The sequence below is a fragment of the Oryctolagus cuniculus genome, chromosome 4, assembly GCF_051225735.1.
Source record: "Oryctolagus cuniculus isolate XC-2025 breed Fujian yellow rabbit chromosome 4, ASM5122573v1, whole genome shotgun sequence".
NCBI lineage: Eukaryota > Metazoa > Chordata > Mammalia > Lagomorpha > Leporidae > Oryctolagus > Oryctolagus cuniculus.
Window position 1 is genome coordinate 164,571,605 of NC_142870.1, and position 22,474 is coordinate 164,594,078.

At 43.8% G+C, this 22,474-nt stretch overlaps 1 protein-coding gene across 4 annotated transcripts in view; it reads left to right on the forward strand.

Annotated features, from left to right (window-relative positions):
• Positions 1-3,034: 3,034 nt before the first annotated feature.
• Positions 3,035-22,474, forward strand: part of CMC1 (C-X9-C motif containing 1) — a 73,501-nt gene continuing 54,061 nt past the window's right edge. Inside the window, exons 1-2 of one of the 4 annotated variants that reach the window (XM_051858907.2) lie at positions 3,052-3,319; positions 4,485-4,667. Coding sequence is in view for 2 of the 4 variants with exons in the window: in XM_051858908.2 (XP_051714868.1) it covers positions 3,301-3,319 (19 nt within the window). In the remaining 2 variants the exon portion in view is untranslated. Of the gene's footprint in view, positions 3,320-4,484; positions 4,668-22,474 lie in introns of all 4 variants that reach the window. The other 3 variants (XM_070072883.1, XM_051858908.2, XM_008266086.4) reach the window with 3 other exon arrangements.

Consider the following 22,474-nt stretch of genomic DNA (forward strand, 5'->3'; position numbering starts at 1 on the left):
TATTGCTCTGGGGGAAATGAAAGCAGGATGCCAGGGCTCTCGTCAAGTGATTTGGGGATTCAGGGAAGAGAAGCTGAGTGTTGTCATGGGCTTAATATGCCCTGCAAAATGCTTGTGTTGAAGTCCCAACCTCTAAACCCTTAAGTTGTGACTGTATTTGGAGAGACGATCTTAAATGAGATAGTTTTCATTAAAACGAGGTTATTAGTTTGCTCATTGGGGTGGGCCCCAATCCCAAATACCTGGTGTTCTTACCTAAAAAGATCAGGACACTTATACAGAGTGAAGGCACAGAAGGGGCTGGCACAGGGCTGAAGCCGTTGCCTCTGATGCCGCATCCCATACAGGTGCTATTTCAAGTCCCAATTGCTTCAATGCCAATCTGACTCCCTACTAATGGCCTGAGAAAGCAGTGGAGGATGAACCTAGTGTTTGGGTCCCTGTCACCCTCAAGGGAGACAGGAATGAAGCTCCTGGCTTCGTCCTGGTCCATCACTGGCAGTGGTGGCCATGTAGGGAGTAAAACAGCAGATGGAAGACCTCTCTCTGTGTGTAACTCTGACTTTAAAGATAAACAACAAATAAATCTTAAAGCAAAAATGCACACACAGGGAAATGCAAGTCGAGGAGAGAAGCCTCAGAAGAAACCGATCCTGCTGAGACCTGGATCTCAGATTGTGGGAAAGTAAGTTTCTGTCGTGTAAGCCATCCAGACTGGGAGACTTCTTCATGGTGACCTCCACAGAGTTGAGTCCATTCAAGTCAGAGAAGGCACAGGCTGTGGGGACTGGGTGCTAAATTATGTTGCCCAGAAAACAGGGCCACCAGGGACTCATGGTTACTGTTCTTCCAGGCTGGTAGGGATGGAGCTTCTAATAGTCTTGCAAATTTGATTCTCAGTGGCTCAAAGAGAGGGCTGCGCAGATTTACACGTGGAAAGCCTTTACTTCAGAACTGGGCAGTTAGAAGCAAGCAGGGGCTGGCTCACCACTTCAATTTCAAAAAATAAGCATACTGCATCAGTCAAGACTGAGCTGACAACCAATTAAGATGATGGTTTCTGCTTGAACATGCCTCCATATTAGATTAAGCAAAATACAGAGGGCTGGCGTTGTGGCACAGTAGGCTAAGCCTCCGCCTGCGGTGCCAGCATCCCATATGGGAGCCAGTTCGAGTCCCGGCAGCTCCTCTTCCAATCCAGCTCTGCTATGGTCCAAGTGCTTGGGCCCCTGCACCTGCGTGGGAGACCTGAAGAAGCTCCTAGCCTCAGATCTGCTCAACTCCAGCCTTTGCAGCCATCTGGGGAGTAAGCCAGCAGATGGAAGCCCTCTCTCTGTCTCTCCCTCTGTGTGTAATTCTACCTCTCAAATCTCAAATAAAATCCTTTTTTTTAAAGAAAAATATAGGGAGACACACATTCTCTCTCTCTCTCTCTCTCTCTCTCTCTCTCTCGTGTGTGTGTACTTTGAATGTCCACTCTACATTCTGAGCACTTCTTTTTGCCTCCACAGGCTGTAAGCATGGTTCAACCTTTGCCACTCTCCCCAGGTAACTGCATTTTCTTCCTCATTGCTGTCTGTCTCGGTATTGCCCCATAATGAGCCACAAGGGCAGCTCATTCTAGACATGAATGGGCACACTGCCATGATGTTCTCATTTGTATGAGGAAAGGAATCACCTAGAAATCCTCTGAACGGCCTGCGCTAGTCTCCCAAGCCCCATCAGGACGCACAGATTCCTCTTTGCAATTACTCTCTCACCTACCCCTTTGTTTTACATTTCCACACATGCCAGCTCAGCCATTTTTCAGCTCCTGCCCAGACTAACGCAGTCGTGCCCCTGAGTGACTGCCTGCAGACCTCTTGGCTCTCTCCTCTCCACCTGCACCCATCCTGCACCATACTTTCATAAAACAGCCTTATAAAACTTTTACCAAATCCTGTCTTTCAGCTCGATCAGCCGGGTCTTTACACCCCACCTCTTCCTCAAGAAGGTTCGTCTTTGCCTTCCGAATTGGGTCTAAGCACATTTACACAGCATGCAAGAAAAGGACCCGATGTCCTGCCTGGCTGTAGGAAGCGCTAATTCTTCACCTTGGCACCTCAAGCTGCAGCTGTAATCGGGGCCCTAATGCCCAGCTAGGCCCTTAAACGGAAGACCTGCTGAGCCGAGACCCACTTTCCCAGCCCGGCTCCAGGGCTCCGCTCTTCTGCCAACTGACCAGGCGGAAGCAGCAGCAGGGGAGGAGGGACCGCAGGTAGGAGGGGAGGGGATCGTTTTGAAAGCCCTGAATCCCTTGCAGGGAAGAGGCAGCTGCTCCTTGTTTTTCTAAACATCTGTCCCATCTGCCCCCAGCCGCAGGAGCCTCGAGCAGGTTCAAGGTGGACTGGAGAGGCAGGCGCCCCGCGAAGGTTGCGTGGGAGCCGGGGCAGCTGAGCCTGCGTGGCCGCCGCCCCCGCCCCACTCCCGAAAATTCCTTCTGTGAAGAGCGGTAGGGGGAGTCTAGGGAGGACAGGCCGAATGCACGGAGTCGGTTTGAAACGATCCCCCGCCCCCAAAATGCTATGTCACAAAACCGAGGGACCCCTAGCTCTTATTATCGAGCGCCCCAGGCCGCGGATGTGGGGGAGAAACCGTGACAGCACGCTACCTCCGCATTTCACAGCGCTCCCCTGCAGGCACTGCCCCCCACCCCCACCCCCGGAGAAGGACCCTGTTTTTATTGTTATTTCCCCCTAGGACGCAGAACCCCGTCTGCAGCCTGGCTGGCGTGCAGTTTATGAATGAATGAAAAAACGAGATGATTCAGCCGGTTCGCAGATACAGCGTGGGAGGCTCGGGCTTAGAAAGCGGTGGCCAAAGGGAGCGCTGTCAGCAAACCCCCTAAACCCAGCTCCAGCCCACGCGGCTATCCCCGGGTGCTCGCTCAGGCCAAACGGAGGCTGCGCGCGCCCCGAAGCGCCCGCCCCCACGGCGCACGCGCAGCCACGCCCCCTCCCCGGGTCGCTCCCGCGGGGAGTCGGCTTCCACCCTAGTTACCGGGTTGTGGGCGGGGCCAAGGCGGCGCAGGCGTAACGGGCAGCGGAAGTAGGAAGTAGCGGACGCGATAAAAGGGCTCGTGGGGTCCTCGCTAAGGGCATTGCGCTCCTCCCCCGCTGCGTGTGTCGCCCCTCCTCTCTCCATCCTGGGGCTCCGGTCGCGGGACCCTCCGGGCGGCCGCACGTGTTGTCAGGCGCGGGCTCCTCCCCTCTCCGCCCCCTTCCCCGGAGCCTCGGCGCCGCGCGTTCCCTGCCCGCCGCGATGGCGCTCGACCCCGCAGGTACGGGGGTTGATGCGTGGTTTGCAGCGGGACGCCGGGCTGGTGCCGCGGGCGTCCGGGCTGGGCAAGGTCCGATCTGAGGTCGCGCCGCTTTCGCACACTGCCTTCACCGCCGGCTCCTGCCGTGGGGTTCGCAGCCGGCCCTGGTTGCTTCTCTCGGGCGAGGTTAGGGTTAGGTGAGGGGCTCTGGGTTTTGTTGTTGGAACTGTGGTCCGTTTGCGGCAAACAGACTTTTCCCTCCTCGGCTCAGACGGCTTTCTTCGTCGTCATTTTCGCTCCTTAGGGCCCAGACTAGACATTGGATGGTGTAGGCACCTTTGACCCAGCAACATTTCGTACTGGAGCCGGAGCTCGAGTTCACGTTGTCTTTGGGAATTCCCGGACCCCCGGCTCGTCCTCAGACACGGCGGTTCGAGGGTCCATTCCTGTGGCGAGTCGTCTCTCGGGGAAGGGGTCCCCAGGCTCTGAAATGTTCTGACTGTCGTGATTCCTCCTGCTTGCCTTTGCTGCAGAGTTCTGTTACTCTAAGGCGCCTCCTCGCAGAACCACACCTGCGTCTTGGGCGTTGAGGCAGTTTATGCAAGGGTGTAGATACAGAAGCCTCCTGGGGGGACGGTGATTGATCTGCCCACTCCTTTTTGTTGTTGTTGTTGTTGCTGTTAAAGATTTATTTTACTTATTTGAAATAATTACAGAGGGAGCTAGAGACAGAGGTCTCCCATCTGCTGGTTCACTCCCCCAGTGGCCGCAAACGCCAGAGCTGAGCCCATCAGGAGCCAGGAGCTTCTTCCCGGTCTCCCATGCGGGTGCAGGGGTCCAAGCACTCGGGCCGTCTTCCACTGCTTTCCTAGGAGCATTAGTAGGGAGCTGGATCAGAAGTTGAGCAGCCGGGACTGGAACCTGTGCCCTTATGAGATGCCAGCACTGCATGCTGGGCCTTTAACCTGAGCCCCGCCACCCCCCTTTCCCAATTCCTTTCATTTTATAAATACAAAGCCTCAAGGTGTTGGATGGTGATATGGCTCCAAACCATTTGGAGATTCCGAAGTGGAAAAGACACTTTTGGGACCCCCAGAGGACAAAATACACGCATAGTGTTCATTGAACCACTTTTTAAAATCAAGCTAAGTAGTCTCAATGACCTTTGATTTCTTTTACATATGAGGAAACGGAGGCACAGAGGTTAATGGTAGTGGTGGAGTTGGTAGAAGTGCAAAGGAATTCCACAGTGCATAATGATCAGACCAGTTTGTGGTTCAGCGATTGGGTCAGAATTCATGGAGCAATGAAACGGCGGATCTGGGCTTTGAAGAGTAGGATTTCCAGAGGTTGGAGTATCCTGTGTCAGGTATGTAGATACGCTGATGAAAAACCAACATAGGACTCATGAGTGACTATTTTTTCAATGGTTTATACTTGTTACTGCACATAATTTTTTTAAAAGATTTATTTATTTGAAAGTCAGACTTAACACAGAGAGAAGAGGCAGAGAGAGAGGTCTTCCATCTGATGATTCACTCTCCAGTTGGCCGCAAAGGCTGGAGCTGTGCAGATCTGAAGCCAGGAGCTTCTTCCAGATCTCCCATGCAGGTGCAGGGGCCCAAGCACTTGGGCCATCTTCTGCTGCTTTCCCAGGCCATAGCAGAGAGCTGGATTGGCAGTGGAGCAGCCGGGTCTCAAACTAGTGCCCATATGGGATGTGGGCGCTTCAGGCCAGGGCGTTAACCCACTACACCACAGCGCTGGCCCCGACCTAATTATTTTTGTTTTCAAACTATTTACAATTTGGCCAGCGAATTTCTTTATCTAGCTTCTGGAGCTTTGGGGGTAGTTTCCCATTTTGGGGAGCATTTTTTCTTTCTTCACATAGGATGTCACTGGCTTGCCACTTGGCCCGTTTTCTGAGACGTCCTGGTTCTTTTTATTTTGGTGTACTATTGCAGAACAATATCTGGTCACTCCGTGTGGGTTCCTCTTTTGTGTTTTACATTTGAGTGATTCATTAATGGAGTGCCCTTAGGGGGAAAAGCAAGGGAGTAAGGCGAACAGGAGAGTGAAGGGTTAGGATGTGGTTTCAGGGAAGGCTGTTGCATTAGTCAGCTTTTTGTTCACTACAACTACTTATCAAAGGTGAGCTACCTGTGAAGGAAGGCTTATTGTAGGGCCTCACAGTTTTGAAGGTTCACAGTCTAAAATAGGGCAAGTCCCTCTGGTTCAGCTAACTGGTGAGGCTGGGAGAGGGTTAGTGGAGTGCGAGGGGAGGAACAATCATGTGGTGATCCAGGGGGCAGAGGGAGACTGAGCCAAGCTCAGCTTTTATAAAGACCCTCCTGAGAGGGCTGTCTTTTGAGGCATGACCCGGATACCTCACATAGGTGACAGAATCCCAAGGACTTGAGCTGTGATACTTGTTGCCTTCCAGAGTGCAATTAGCAGGAAACTGGATTGGAAGTGGAGCTAGGATTCTAACCCAGGCACTCTAATGTGGAATGCAGGTGTCCAAAGATGTGGCTTAACAAGGTAGCTACCCAGGAGCCAAGTCTTACTCAAAATGTAGCAGCTGGTCTTAGCTAGTTAGTTCTGGTGCACCCACAAAGTACAAAGTCTGTCCTGTCTCATGGGCAACGGAGCTGAGCTTTATGCCCTCTGTCAGCCGCTGGTTACCTGTAGGAGCTGGAAGCAGGGGAAACTGTAAAAGATTACCATTGCCCAAGGGCAGTCCTGAGAAGGTTGCAGATGTGAGTGCTCCAGCATTCCCTGTCACAGGAAGATCAGCTTGATCCAAAAAACAAGTTGTCTGACTCTACTGGGAACCTTAGTTTGCACAGTGAGTTCAGGTAGTGTTGAGTCAGATAGGAAAGGGTCCTTGCACACATGTATGCACATACACAGGCGTGTGTCCCATCTCCGTTAAATTATTGAGAGGTTATGGTCAGAACATTTGAATAACATTGGTTTAAGATATACCTACAATAACCCTATCAGTGCGTTTTTTTTTTTAATACTAAGCACATGCTATTCCTTTTCTCTAAACTTTCCCTCTCTCCCTCATCCCCAAATCTAATGCTTGCTCATTTTTTACAATTCATTTTAAAGTCAGTTTCTTAGGAGACTTTCCCTAATTATAACCATCCTCAAGTCTTCAAAAAAATTTTAATATTTAAGATTTTAAAAACTCACCAAAATATCATACAATCTGTTTATATTGTTTCTTTTATTCTAGACCTAAGTTTTTTTCCTTGAAAAATACACAGTGGGTTAAGCCAGCACTTGGGATGCCTGCATCCCATATTGAAATGATGATTTTTGTCCTGGTTGCTCCACTTCCCATTCAGCTCTCTACCTGAGAAGCAGTGGATGATGGTTTAGATCCTTGGGTCCCTGCCACCCACAAGGGAGACCTGCATGGAATTCTTGGCTCCTGGCTTCAGCCTAGTACAGCCCCAGCTGTTGTGACCATTTGAGGGAGTGAACGGTCACATGGAAGATAAATCCCTCTGTCTTGTATCACTCTGCCTTTCAAATAAATATATCTTTAAGACATAAATAAAATGAAACCTATAGATGGTATGTGTCTCTTTAACAGTTTGAGATGAAAACTGTAATCTTGAGAAAGGCAGTGTCCTGCCTGTGTAGTATACAGTAAATATTTTTTTCAGCGGATTTCACCATCTCTTCAATTAGAGGCTAGATGACCAGAAAGGACAGGCCAGTTAATTTTCTCTTGGCGGTAGGGACTCACTTGCCTACCAGCAGGGAGGCTGCTGGGAATAAACACCAAATTTGGCTGTTAGTAGGACTCACTCACTGTTCCAGACTTTGCCAATAATCAATTTTAAATGCTGAAATTTGAGGCTGTGAGGTAGGGAGAGTGAGATATATCAGATAACTGCTAAGGTTACTTCAGACCTTCATTTACATGATTATAAACACAGAAAAGAATTACTTCAGATTGACTATAGTAGCATCATTATTTTTGCTTAGGGATGTTAATGTGTATTTGTAGAGATCTAAATTTACAGACGTCAAAAATATGAGAAATACTACCTTGTACTTGATATCAGGGCACAATTTTGTTTGGTCTACTTAAAAGAATGTTGATATTCAACTTTACATTCTTTCTCACAACCCCGTATTATTTTTGCATTTTAAAATAAGGAGGTTGAGGGGGAAATTAAGAACATGTTAACTATTGCACTTTGTGTTTTTGCTAAAGAATTATTAGAGAATTTTTTTAATAAAAGATTTTATTTGAGAGGTAGAGTTACAGCCCAGGGAGCCAGGGAGGGAGAGACAAGAGAAAGATCTTCCGTTCATTCTTTCCCCAGATGGCCTCAATGGCTGGAGCTGGGCTGATCTGAAGCCAGGAGCTTCTTCCTGGTCTCCCACGTGGGTGCAGGAGCCCAAGCACTTGGGCCATCCTCCACTGCTTTTCCGGGCCATAGCAGAGAGCTGGATCTGAAGAGAAGCAGCAGGGACTAGAACCAGTGGTCATGGGATGCAGGCTTAACCCACTAAGCCACAGCTTAGGCCCCTACAGGGAAGTTTTTACAGATCGAAGGATATGTTAATTATCTAAGGGTGCTTAATTGAAATGTCGATTTTCAAATGTGTTTGCAGAATAAGGAGCCTACCTCTCTTACTCATCACTGTATACACAGTCCCTAGCATGGTGATTGCTATGTAGTAGGTGCCTAATAAACATTTGTTAACAGAATAAATATCTGCTTATGAAATACTGGAACTATTTTAAATATGCATGTCATAACAGTTTTATTGCATGTTTACCGTATGCTAGGAGTTGGAGTTACAAATAGTCACAGTCTCTGAACTCGGTAAACTTAACTGTTTCATGCAATCATTCTTAACTTGGCTGCCTATAAGAGTGTTTTTTTTTTTTTTTAAAGATTTACTTATTTATTTGAAAGTCAGAGTTACACAGAGAAGGAGAGGCAGAGAGAGAGGTCCTACGTCTACTGGTTCACTCCCCAGATTGCCACAACAGCCAGAGCTGTGCCCATCTGAAGCCAGGAGCCAGGAGCTTCTTCCAGGTCTCCCATATGGGTACAGAGGCTTAAGCACTTGGGCCATCTTCCACTGTTCTCCCAGGCCATAGCAGAGAGCTGGATCAGAAGTGGAGCAGCTGGGACTTGAACTGGTGCCTTATGGGATGCCAGGACTGCAGGTGATGGTTTTACCCCTATTCCGCTATGCCACAGCGTCTGCCTCCCACCCCCGCATTCTTTTTTGAAAATATTTTTTGCCATTGTGGGATTCAGAATCAGAATTCCATTTGACTTTACTTTCTGAACAAAAATATTAACTATGAGGTAAGGAGTTTGATGCTTTTTCCAATTGATGCTGCTGAAATAGGCAGTTAGGTTATCTAAGACTTGTTTCCATCCTTCAGTAACTGGAATTCAACTTGTATGTTGACAAGGCCAAACTGCACCCCATCCCCCCCATCATGTTCTTGCTGGTGGTTCATGGAGGATTTGGGACCTGGATTACACAAACTTGGCATTGCCAGTGTTTCAAAAGCTTGGGTTAATTCACCTCTGTGGGCCTCCACTGCTTTATCTGCAAAATGGAATCAAAATACTTCCCTGAGAGGGCTCTTAGGAAGATCTGTGGTCCTTAGGAAGATCTGTGGTCCTCATTGCCCTCATCTTCTGGCGTCAGGGCCAGAGGCAGGCTAGCGTATGGGAAGGAAAATGTCTACTACTGATTTCCCTTTTTTTTTTTTTTTTTTTTTTGTCAGGCAGAGTGGACAGTGAGAGAGAGAGATAGAGAGAAAGGTCTTCCTTTGCCGTTGGTTCACCCTCCAATGGCCGCCGCGGCCGGCGCACCGCGCTGATCCGATGGCAGGAGCCAGGAGCCAGGTGCTTTTCCTGGTCTCCCATGGGGTGCAGGGCCCAAGCACCTGGGCCATCCTCCACTGCACTCCCTGGCCACAGCAGAGGGCTGGCCTGGAAGAGGGGCAACCGGGACAGAATCCGGCGCCCCGACCGGGACTAGAACCCGGTGTGCCGGCGCCGCTAGGCGGAGGATTAGCCTAGTGAGCCGCGGCGCCGGCTGATTTCCCTTTTTGTCAGTTCAAGTATGACTTGAAGGGAGTAAGGTGAAAGGATCGTTACTCCTCACTTAGTTTGCTGGTTTTACTGTCTTTATAGCACAAAGGTCTGAGCAAGCTGGCAAAAATGTGGGCATCTGGTCACGCGTGTCCCTGTCTTTCTTCTGGAGAGAACTGGAGTCTCTGGCTTCCTGGTGGAATCAAGTAGGGAGAAAGTAGCAGTGGGAGCTGGGTCCAGCTGTTGCATGTGATGCCATCTGTTGGGGCCTTTCCATTTGAGGCTTTGGGTAGCTAATAAACAAGAGGGACTTAAAGATCGAAACTGTTGCTAATGAGAACTTCTGCAGTTTTAATACAGGCATTTTTCTTGTTTTTCCTTTAAAGTAAACAGCACAAAGATGTTCTTCAGGAACAAGTATAACTAGGAAGTAAAAAAAAGTGGAATTGTCTTAAATAAGAGTCAACTTCATCAAATCAGAATATTTTCATCACTGAAAAGGTTTACCTTGTCATGTATGGATCTCATCACTCTCTATGAAAGAGTCTATAATCCTCTGGCTTGTTGCACTGTTAGCTTTGTGGATTCCTAGCAAGTGCTGTTGTCAGGAGCCTTGTAATCTGGTACTGCCATATTGTGAGAACACATGAGCCCCTGAGCAGAATCTGAGCTAACAAATTCAGCCAGTGAAAAAGGTGAAAATTGACTTTCAGGTGATGATAGAATGTTGAAGTTAGAGCTTTGGAAATTTACCCTGGCAGTGTTATCCTGATTCTTTATTTCAGTATAAATTCATGTGTCTGTGTAGTAGCATACTTTCATAATTTGATTGAGGGGGGGAGGGCAGACCCTGTAGAAATGTCTGGCATAGTATGTACCACTTTGACATTAAGGGAATCACTTTGTAACTTTATGAATAAAACTTTGCATGTCTATGATGTTTCTGCTGTGGAAGATAGCTTTGAAATAATGTATAAGATTAAAATTAATAGTTAATATTTAGTGGTTGGTGGACTTCCAGATGAGAAAATCTTTATCAGAATTTACTTCTGTAAATTAAATCAGAAAAGTTATTTCTGATTTAACATCAAGAGTTTGGAAAATGAAATCAATATTACTGGAATTCTAGAATTGTTTCTTCACTTCAGTAGGTTTTATAAGAATGATCAGAAAGAATTATTGGGAGCAATTTAACTTAGAATACATAGTGTAAGTAAATTTCTAGTACAATTTCCTTATGGAAAATTGACTTAATATTGCAAAGTTATGCCTGTATTCAAGGAACTGATTAAAAAATCATGCTTTTAATTATGTAAAGACCATTGTAAGGTTTACAGATCAAAAAGTAGATTCATCAGAACACGTGAAAGCTTGTATCCATTAAAACTATATAGGGCAAAGGAAGAGATAAAATTTTGAAATTGATTTCATAAAATAGATCAGTGTATCAGAATACTTGTTCTAATTTATTCAGTAGTTACAGTGCTAATAATTGGAGCCCAATTAGGATTTATGCTATAGGAGAAAAGAAAAGGGTGTGGAGGTAGTCCTGGTTTTGTTTGCTCAAGTAGATGTAAACTTCCTGCTATAGAAGGTATTTCACAAGCACTCGGATTGCTCTGTGTTCTCAATGAGTGGTCTTCTCATTTCACTGGCAGGAAAATGGGAGCCCTCTTGGAATCATCCCTTTTACTCAGTCCTTCCAAGCCCCATGAAAGCTGGAAGGGCTCCCTTCTAATCTGTCCTTTTCCCCTCATCCGTATTTGGAGTTCCTCCTTCAAGCTCTGTTTTCCTCATCTTATGGCAGCTTCTGGCAAAGCTAAGGAAACAGAAATCACAAATCACAGGATAGCACAGCATTCAGCCACTGAGGCTTGTGGGCCAAACCTGGAAAGTTAGGAGTAGTTAGGAGTAGTTAACATTTTAAAAGGGGTATTAGGGAAAAAAATATATACATGGCAGATGACGGAGATGGTATGCAACTTGCGAACAATATAGTCTTTATACCCTAGTCCTTAACAGAAATTTGTCTATCCCTGACAAATGAAAATAAGATACAACTACAGGTATGCGAGGTAAGTCACATGAACACCTTTACATCACGGCTTTTAAAATTTAGATAAAGTGGGTAGTGTCCTTGAGAAACAAACCTACTAAAATTACAAATGACTCAAGAATAAAGAAAAGGACCTGGTATTTTGTTTAGCAGTTGGGACACCCACATCCATTTCAGAGAACCTAGATGAGTCCTGGCTTCTCTTCTGATCCAGCTTCTTGCTAATTTATACCCTGGGAGGCAGCAGTGATGTACTCAAATACTTGTATCCCTGCCACCCACGTGAAGACCCTGTGTGAGTTCTGAGCTCCTGGCTTGAGTCTGGCCTAACCCTGGCTATCTCTGCCATTTGGAGAGTCAACCAGCAAATGGAACATCTCTGTCTCTCTGCCTTTCAAATGAGAAGGAACTAAGAAGAAGTAAAAAGTGCCTAAACAATTGGATCAATAGCTAACTACACCCCTCCTGCCACCGTCCCCTCTCCGCAATAGGTGGAATATCAGTGAGGTAGGAAATAAGCATGTATCCATCTAATCTTACCTAATCTATTTCCTTCCTTCCTTCCTTCTGTTTCTTCATTTTTTTCTTTTCTTTTTGTGTAATCTATTTTAAGAGATTTATTGCAAAAAGTTGGCTTATGTGATTGGGTCATTTGGGCAAATCTAAAATTTGAGGAGCAGGACAGGCTGCCAGGAGAAGCAGGCTTTGGGGCTCCTGGTTATGAGCAGAAGCTGTGGTTAAGAAGTGGAATTCTCCAGAAGTATACCAGTTCTGCTCTTAGGACCTTACATCTGATTGCACCATGCCCATCCAAATTATTTCAGATGAAATCCTTTACGTAAATCTGCGCAATACTTTCACAGCAATATCTAGACCAGTATTTGCTTGAATAACTGGGCACCTAGGCAAGTTGAGTTATGAAACTGACCATCACAGGTAGATTCTATCAAACTTTGAAGAAATTAATAATTTGTAGACAAGTTAAACATCCCTAATCAAAAAATCTGAATTCTTGATGTTCCAGAACCTGAAACTGATTTTAGAACATTTCAGATGTTTGAGTTAAGGCTGCTGTCAGTGAAGTGTATACAAACATTCCAGCCCTCCTCCTTCACCACACTCCCCCCAAAAAACATGAAGTCTGAAACACATGTGGTCCCAGCATTTCAGAGAGGGATACTCAGCCTTTACAGAGTGCTATGGAGAATATATAAGGAAAGAAAAGTCTCTAATTTAGTGTTAAGTAATGTAACATTGATACCAAAATAATTCAAAGATCAGAGAGGAGTCATAGGTAAATCTTGACATGACAATTGAAAAAATTCTAAACAGTGTTTGAGCATCCAGGTTGGGTTCTGCTGGTTACTACTCACCATTTTTCTAAAGGACTTAGCCAGTAAGAATCAAAATGGAAGACAGAAAACTGTCTACGTAGTGACTGGAAGAAAATCTGTTGTGAAATTACTAAATTGCGGGTGGGTGGGCAGGCATTTGGCTTAGCAGTTAAGATACCGTTTGGGGTGCCTGCATCCCATGTAATTCCAGGGTTCGAGTCCTGGCTATGATCTTGAATCCAGCATCCTGCTAAATAAGGCAAACCCTGGGAGGCAACAGGTAACTGGTCCAAGAACTGGGGTCCCTGCCACCCACCATGGGATTCCCGAAATTAGTTCCTGTCTCTCGGCTTCCACCTGGCCTAGCCCTGGGTGTTGTGAGCATTTGGGGAGGGAATCAGCAGATGGCAGCACCTCTTTTTCTGTCTCTACTATCTGTTTCTCAACTAAATTAAAAAAAAGACTTAAAAAATTAGTAATGACAGTTTGAATAAGGTGATGCTGATTATAAGGACAATATTTTTAAAAATTGGGCCTATTCACTATCAGTAAATAATTACATGTTACTTATGAAAAGTTGGCCTTACTAACAGAAATGTATTTAATAAAAGATGAGCAAATATTTTTAAAAAAATTATTCTGTATTTGAAAAGCAGAATTATGGAGAGAGAGGGAGAGACAGAAGGAGAGTGAGATTCTCCACTCTCCAAAGGACTGCAACAGCTGTGACTGAGGCAGGCTGAAGCCAGGAGCCTGGAACTCTATCTGGGTCTCCCCATGTGGGTCCCAAGTGCCCAAGAACTTGGGCTATCCTCCACTGCTTTCCCAGGCACATTAATAGGGAGCTGGATCAGAAGTGGAGTGGCCGGGATTTAAACCAGTGGGATGGGAATGCTGCAGGTGGTTGCTTAACCTGCTGCATCACAAGGCCAACCCTGAACACTATCTTTAAGGAGAAAGTTAAAACATTTTTGTTTGGTTATCTAATTTCTAGTAGTTCTTTGTTGCAATCTCTCACTATGATTCAAAAAGTACAAATCTATTTTAAATTGAGGTAAACTGTCCAGGGAAATTGACTGACTATAAGTGAGTTTATGTACATGTACACACCCAGTTAAGATCAGAGCGTACCTTTTTGAGTCATGTGGGTGACCACTGTTCTAATTCTTACCAGTGTAGGTTAGCATCGCATGTCCTTAAGTTACGCAGTATATATTCTTATGTTTGGCTTCTGTTGCCCGGTGATAAATGTTTTTGAGATTCTATGGTTTGTTATAAAGGAGGAAACCTGGAATTGATGTTGAAATTATACTGTTGACCTTATTACATATTTTAGTCCAACTTCATCAGTTGTTTCTTGAATTTTTTTTGATCTACAGTTACGTGAAGATTACAGTAATAGATACTCCAGTATAATTACTTGTAGTATATAGAATATAGTTACTTATAGTAACTATACTGAAGTAACTGCCTAGTTACTATGAGGACGATAACCACAGCATAAAGCCATTTCATCACCCCGAAGAAAATTCATTTCCGCTTAATACCTGCACCCTTGGTGATCTGTTTTGCATCACTATAATTTTGTCACTTCACGAATGTTACATAAATGGACTCAATGGACTCATATGCTTTACCTTTTGTTACCTTTTATACTGAGCATAATGCACTTATGATCCATCCAACTTGTCCATCAAAAGTTCATTATGTCTTTTGCTGAGTGATAGTCCATTGTCTGGATGAACATTGTTTATCCATTCATCTGTCAAAGAAGTGTGTGATTATTTCCAGATTGGGCTATTAGAAAGCCACAGTGGGCATTGTGTATAGGTTTTTGTTTGAACAGATGTTTTTCTAGGACAAATCCTGAGGAGTACATTTGCTGGATCATATAAGTACGTTAGACTTGCACACGTATCTTCCAGAATGGCTACACTATTTTATATATCTCTGTACCAGAGGCTGAGAGATCCACTTGCTCCGGAGTCTTGCCAGCATTTTGCATTATTATATTTTTAAAATTTTTTATCCTTAATATGTCTAGTGGCATCTTGTTTTAAATGTGAATTTCCTTGATGGTCAGTGATGCACAGCATCTTAAGTCCCCCCCCCCCCAATCCCATCTCTCTATCTTTGGGGTGGTGTATAAATATTTTGCCCATTTCTAGTAGGATTGCTGTTTTCTGACTGTTGAATTCGACATGATGTTGAGCTTGTATTTTTTTTTTTTTTTTAATGTATTTGACGGGTAGAGTTACAGACAGTGACACAGAGACAGAGAGGTCTTCCTTCTGTTGGTTCACTCCCCAAATGGCCGCTACGGCCAGAGCTGCTCAGATCCGAAGCCAGTCCCAGGTGCTTCCTTCCGGTCTCCCATGTGGGTGCAGGGGCCCAAGCACTTAGGCCATCTTCCACTGCCTTTCCGGGCCACCACAGAGAGCTGGACTGGAAGAGGAGCAACCGGGACAAGAACTGGTGCCCATACAGGATGCCAGTGCCACAGGTGAAGGATTAAGCAAGTGAGCCATGGCGCCAGCCCCATGAGCTTGTATTCTTAAGCAAGTCCTGTGTCAGATGAGATTTGTAGCTTTCCCATTCTGTGACTCATGTTTTGGTCTTTATAGGAACTTTTACAGAGCGAAAGTTTGAAATTTTGGTGAAGTCCAGTGTATTTTCTGTTACGGATCGTGTATTTTAGTAATCATACATAAAAACTTTGCCTAAATCTGAATCATGAAGATTTTTTTCCTTTGATTTCTTTTAGAAGTTTTCTTCCTTAAACTTTTTATTTTACAATAAGTATAGACTCATGAACTTGAAAAAAAAATCTGTCTCATGTACTCTTCATATAGCTTCTCATGGGGTGACATGTTAACTTTTCAGTTTCACCGGTTTTTACATGTATTGATGTGCAGTTTTATTGTGTGTTTGTGTTTTTAGAAGGAAAATATTCACTGTTTTCCTGCTAAGTATGATGTTAGTTACTGTTTTTTGGCAGATGCTCTTTATTAGGCTAAAGGAGTTTCCTCCTATTCCCAGTTTACTAAGAATTTTTGTTTTTCCTTCATGAATGTGTATTCAGTTTTAGCCAATGTTATTTCTGCATCAACTGATAAGGTTAAATGATTTTCCTTTTTTTAGAAATCGTTCATATGATGGATTTCATTGATATGAGTTTCAAATAGTGAACCAGCTTCGTATCCTTAGAATAAACTCAACTTGGTTTTATATTTTTATTTCTGGGTTTGACTTGCTGATTGTTCAGGATTTTTGCATCTGTGTTCATGAGGGATTGGTTTCTGTGCGTTCTATGAATAATGTCTTTGCTTTTGATATAAGAATAATATTGGTCTTATGTACCATATTAATTAATTGGTTTAACTTGTTTAAGTATTTTGTGGAATTTACTAATAAACAGCTGGGCCAATTGTATTCATCTTTGTGAAAATAAAAGCAACTTTGGTTGCTTATTTCATTTGTTTTTTTTCTATTGTGTTTACTGATTTCTATTTCCTCATTCTGACTTTAGGTTCATTTTGTCTTTTTTATCAGGTGGAAGCTAAAATTATTGATCTGAGACCTTTCTTAACTGTTAACATTTATTGCTATAAATTTCTCTGTGCTGTTTTACAAATTTGTCTTACAAATTTGGTGTATTATATTTTCATTCAGGTAAATTAATATGTCCTCTTTCCATTTCTTCCTTGACCTTTGGATTATTTAGAAATTTACTGTGTAATAACCAAATGCTAGCAGTTTTTCCTCTTTATCTTCTGGATTTCCAGCTGTAGGTCAGAGAAGATACTTTGCTTCAGTTTTTTAGTATCTAATTTATCTTCAGTGCTTTTTACTTTATCGTTTAGTTTTTTTTTTAACCGATTGCCCCAGAAATCACCACTAGCATCAACGTTTTATCTCTCAAGTGGAGTTTAGATATCTTACTATCACCAAAATTGCTTTATCCCACAACCTTTATGATGTTGTCTTTTTTTTTTTTCTTTTGTGGAGATTTATTTACTTTGAAAGTCGGAGTTACACAGAGGTGGGAGAGGCAGAGAGAGAAAGAGAGAGGTCTTCCGTCCACTGGTTCACACCCCAATGGCTGGAGTTGCACTGATGTGAAGCCAGGAACTTCCTCCAGGTCTTCCCACACGGATGCAGGGGCCCAAGGGCTTGGGCCATCTTCTGCTTTCCCAGGCCATAGCAGAGAGCTGGATTAGAAGTGGAGCAGCCAGGTCTTGAACCGGCGCCCATATGGGATGCTGGCACTGCAGACGGCAGCTTTACCTGCTATGCCACGGCACCAGCCCCGATGAAGTTATCTTTAATATTACTTCTATACGCTGAGAATATTATAACTTTTGCTTCTGTTGAAAACAATTTTAAAAGTTCATTAACAGTTTGACATAAACTTCTTATGTTACTTTTCTTCATTCTTGTTCTAAGTTACCTTTATCCTTTTTCTTCTATGAGCAACTTTTCAAATTGAATAATTTCTATTGAATTATCTTTTAGTTTTCTGGTTTTTGTTCTATGTGATTGCTATTTGACTTTTGTGTGTTGGTCTTGGCATCTGGCGACTTTTCTATAAACTTAATAAATTAGTAGATTTTGTCCAACTTTTCTGTGTAGCCAGTCATGTAATTAAATAACTATAGTTTTATTTCTTCTTTCCAGATTGGATACCTTTTCTTTCTTACCTTATTGCAGTGACCAGAACATCCATTGAAATTCTGAATAGAGCCGGCGCCGCGGCTCACTAGGCTAATCCTCCGCCTTGTGGCGCTGGCACACCGGGTTCTAGTCCCGGTCAGGGTACCAGATTCTGTCCCGGTTGCCCCTCTTCCAGGCCAGCTCTCTGCTATGGCCCGGGAGTGCAGTGGAGGATGGCCCAGGTACTTGGGCCCTGCACTCCATGGGAAATCAGGATAAGTATGTGGCTCCTGCCATTGGATCAGCGCAGTGCGCTGACCACAGCGCGGCGGCCATTGGAGGGTGAACCAACGGCAAAGGAAGACCTTTCTCTCTCTCTCTCTCTCTCTCTCTCTCTCTCTCTCACTGTCCACTCTGCCTGTTCAAAAATAAATAAAAAAAAAAAGAAATTCTGAATAGCAGTTGTAGGAACAGACTTTATTTTGGTCCCTATTATAGGGAAAAAATATTCAGCATTTCACCATTAAGTATGATTTTTAGCTGTTTTCTGTGATGCTGTTTGTTGAAAATTTCCTTCTCTTCCTAAGAACTAGATATTGGATGTTTGTCAAATGTATTTTCCTTGTCTATTGGGAAAACCATATGTTTATCCTTTTACAGTTTTTTTAATATGACAATTTATGCTTGTTTTTTGAATGTTAAATGAATCTTGTAATCCTGGGATAATCCTGCTTGGTCATGAAATATTATCTCTGTATGTTAATGGATTCCATTTTCTAATCTTGTTACTAACATTTTTGCATTTACAGGTATGTTCAGGGAGGATGTTGGACTATAGTTTCCTGTAATACGTTTGTCTGGTTTCATTACCACGATAGTGCTGGCCTCAGAGTAATTTTCTAGAGCAGTTTGTGTGGAATTGGCATTTTTTTCTTAAATACTTGGTTAATTCCTCAGCAAGGCCATGTGGGCCTGGAATTTCCTTTGTGGAAAGGCTTTTAACAATAAATTTGGTTTCTTTAATAAACAGGCCATACTAGTTGTGTCTTGGGGTGAGGTTTGGTTGCTTTTTGAGGAATTTTTCCACTTCATTTTAATTGTCAAATATACTGGCCAATATTTTTATAATATTCTATTAACATTTAAAAATTTTCACCACTTTTAAAAAACAGATGTTATCTATTTGAGGCAGAGAGTCAGAAATGTCTTCTATTTGCTATTTCACTCCCCAAATAGCTGTAACAGCTGGAGCTGGGCCTATCCAAAGGCAGGAGCCAGGATCTTCTTCCAGGTCTCCCATGCAGGTACAAGGGCTCAAGCACTTGGGCCATCTTCTGCTGCTTTCCCAGGCCATAAGCAGAGAGTTGGATCGGAAGAGGAGTAGCTGGGACACGAACTGGTGCCCATAGTTACTATGCCACAGCGCCAGCCCCAATGTTCATTTTTGATGTTTAAAATTTTTGGCTTTTTTTCTCAGTCTGAGAAGTGGTTTATTGATTTTAATTATTGTCTCAAAGAACCAGCTTTGATTTCATTGATTTTAGCTTAGGTTTTTTTTTTTTTTTTTTTTTTTTTTTTTTTTCCTTTAAGATTCTATTTGAGAGAGTTACAGACAGAGGGAGAGACTGAGAGGTCTTCATATCCACTGGTTCACCCCCAGATGGCCGCAACGGCCAGAGCTGAGCTGCTGAGAAGCCAGGAGCTTCTTCAGGGACCCCCTGACAGGTGTAGGCGCCCAAGCATGTTGGCCATCTTCTGCTTTTCCAGGCCATAGCAGAGAGCTGGATTGGAAGTGGAGCAACTGGGACTCGCACTGGCACCCATATGTGATGCCAGCACTGCAGGCAGCAGCTTTACCCACTACGCCATAGTGCCCCCCCCCCTTTTTTTAAAGATTTATGTATTTATTTGAAAGGCAGTTTTATGGTAAGAGAAGCAGGCAGAAGCAGACAGATCTTCCATCTGCTGGTTCACTCCCCAAATGGCTGCAATGACCAGAGCTGGACTGGTTTGAAGCCAGGAGCCTCCTTTGGGTCCCCATGTGGGTGCAGGGGCTCAAGCACTTGGGTCATTCCTTACTGCCCTCTCAAGCCACCAGCAGAGAGCTGGATTGGAAGAGGAGCAGCCAGGACAGAAACTGGTGCTGACGCTGGGCGCCAGTGCCACAGGCAGAGGTCTAATCTGCCACACCACTGTGCAGGCCCCTACATAGGGTTTTAATACTATTTTAGATGATCACACAGATTTTGATATATAAATAATAATTTCATTTTCATTCATATCAAACTACTTTTGAATTTCCCTTTGACATCTTGACACATCTTTATGCCCATGAGCTATTTAAAAATGTGTTATTTACCTTACAGATATTTTCAGATTATCCAGAGAGATTTCTAGTTTAATTACATTGATGTGAGAGAAATACTCTGAATGGCTCTAATTCTTTCAGAGTTGTTGATTTGTTTCATAGCCAAAGTATGGTTTATATTGGTCAATATTAATTGTTATTAATTGAAATATTCTATAAATGTTAGATCAAGTTAGTTGATAATGTTTTTTTCAAGTACTTTAGAAAAACATTTAAATTTACATGTTAAAATTATAATGTGCTTTATGTATCCTCATTTTTCATGGATTCATTTTTATTTTATCAGTATATTTTGTATTACTTGTGGCAGCTTTTATTTTATAAAAAGGCCAAGGCCACAACATTATCTTCATCTCTCATGCTGTTTTGCAATATGGCCTTGTGACATAGAATGATAATTCCCCTCTGATTGCATGTGGGCTTTTCTTAGTGGCTTGAAATATATCATGTAGCAGGAATGGTGCTCCCAGAATAAGGTCTGAAGGCCATAGAGCTTTCACTTGGTTATCTTGGAACATTCCAGACATTCTCAGATTGCTCTCTTTTAGAACCCACTGCCATACTTGGAGCCATAGCAAATGGAGAAGCCATGTGTAGGTGTTTTGGTTTATAGTCCTAATTCGGCTATTACAGCCTAGGTATCCCCATGTGAATAGCAGGAATGCAGTTACTGGAGCCATCAAAACTGCCTCCAGGGGCTGTATTGATAGGAAACTGGAGTCGGGAACCAGAGCAGGGTTTGAACCCAGGCATTTCCATACAAGATGGGAGTGGCTTAGCTACTAGGGTAAATGCACACTTCTAACTCCTCTCTTAAGTGGTGATAGAATTGATTTCTTAATCTTGGATATAAAGTAGTTCTCAGTACCTTGGGGTGTTCTCTGTTGTCTTGTGGCATCTGTGTCTTGCCAGTAAGATAGGCTATACTGCTCATTGTCATGCCTCTGTCATGGGGGCAGAGCGTTTTCCCCTCTGAACCTTTCAGGATTTGGGGCTTTTAGACATTTCAGCAAAATACGTTCAGGTGACCTGTGGTCCATTTCTGTCTGAGGACTCATCGTTTTATTTGCCTCAGAATGTTAATTATACTTTATTTTTTTTTAATTTTTATTTATTTATTTTTGACAGGCAGAGTGGACAGTGAGAGAGAGACAGAGAAAAAGGTCTTCCTTTTCTGTTGGTTTACCCCTCAATGGCCGCTGCGGCCGGCATGCTGCGGCCGGCGCACTGCGCTGATCCGAAGCCAGGAGCCAGGTGCTTCTTCCTGGTCTCCCATGCAGGTGCAGGGCCCAAGCACTTGGGCCATCCTCCACTGCCCTCCCGGGCCACAGCAGAGCTGGACTGGAAGAAGAGTGACCGGGACTAGAACCAGGGGTGCCGGCGCCACAGGCGGAGGATTAGCCTATTGAGCCGCGGCGCTGGCCTAATTATACTTTAAAATCGTACTCCTTTTACTCATTTAACCTCTTAGGAATTGGTTACTTTAATAAGAATTTGTTCTTTTGTGTGCCTTTCTTCAAATCTGGATGACTCTTGGTCGTTCTGTGCTGACTTTATTTGCTTTTTTGAGATATTTTGAAAATATCCATGATCAGTGGATAGCTGCCTGCATCTGGAAGATGGTGGGTGCAATAGAGTACCAGGAGGAGCCTAGGATTCCCTGTCTACCTGGGTGTCACTGGATACTGTGAAACATCCTGATCCTTTGGGGATAGATTGCAGTATTTACGTCTTTTACCCATGTTCTGAAGGCAGCACAGGAGGTGACTGACTCCTACTCAAATATTTCCACCTCCTAAGATTCCTCCAGGGAAGTTTCCTGGCTCCCCATGTTTGCTGCTTCTCGGCACGAAGCACCCACCTTTGGCATCGGTTTTTTTCCTCAGTATTCTATGGAGTATGATTACCTCTGAATCTGCCATTTGTCCTTCTGTGGTTCCTTGTCACTTTGGGTTCACTGAGGACGCTTGCTGCTTGTTTAACACTCAATTTAAAAAGCGGGTATGATTCTGGAGCAGGTGACCAGTCTGCCATTTTAGTCTCATTGTCGAAGTTAAGTGTAGGAATCCCGTGTGCTTTGTTTTGTGTATGGATCTGTAGTTTCGCTTTTTCTTCTGCCAGCTCTTTCTTATTACGAGGTAGAAGAAGTACTTGTATGTCTTTTAATCTCAAATATCTTCACCTATTCTGGGATCTCAGTATTGGTGAAAATCCTTTTTTGTGTATTAATAAGGAAATGATTTATTTTTGACAAGGTTACATGGAAGATATTATAAGTACAAATATTGAAATAAAGTTTGTGGAAAGTTTTAGAAAGGTATTGCCTGTATTCCTAACATTTTTGTATTGTATATAAAAAGGTATTTTGAATGATTTTCAGTGAATGCAATAAGCATAATTTTATCAAGTTGTGAAAAATTCGGGTTTTGGGGGCCTGCATTGTGGCATAGCTGGTTAAGCTGCCACCTGTGATGGCAGCATGCCACATAAGAGCTGGTTCGTGTCCTGGCTACTCCACTTCTGATCTAGCTCCCTGCTAATGCTCCTGGGAAAGCAGCACAAGGTGGCCCACATGCTTGGGTTCCTGGTAACGACATGGAAGACTCAGATGGAGTTGCAGGCTCCTAGCTTCAGCCAGGCCCAACCCCAGTTCTTGTGTGATTTGGAAAGTAA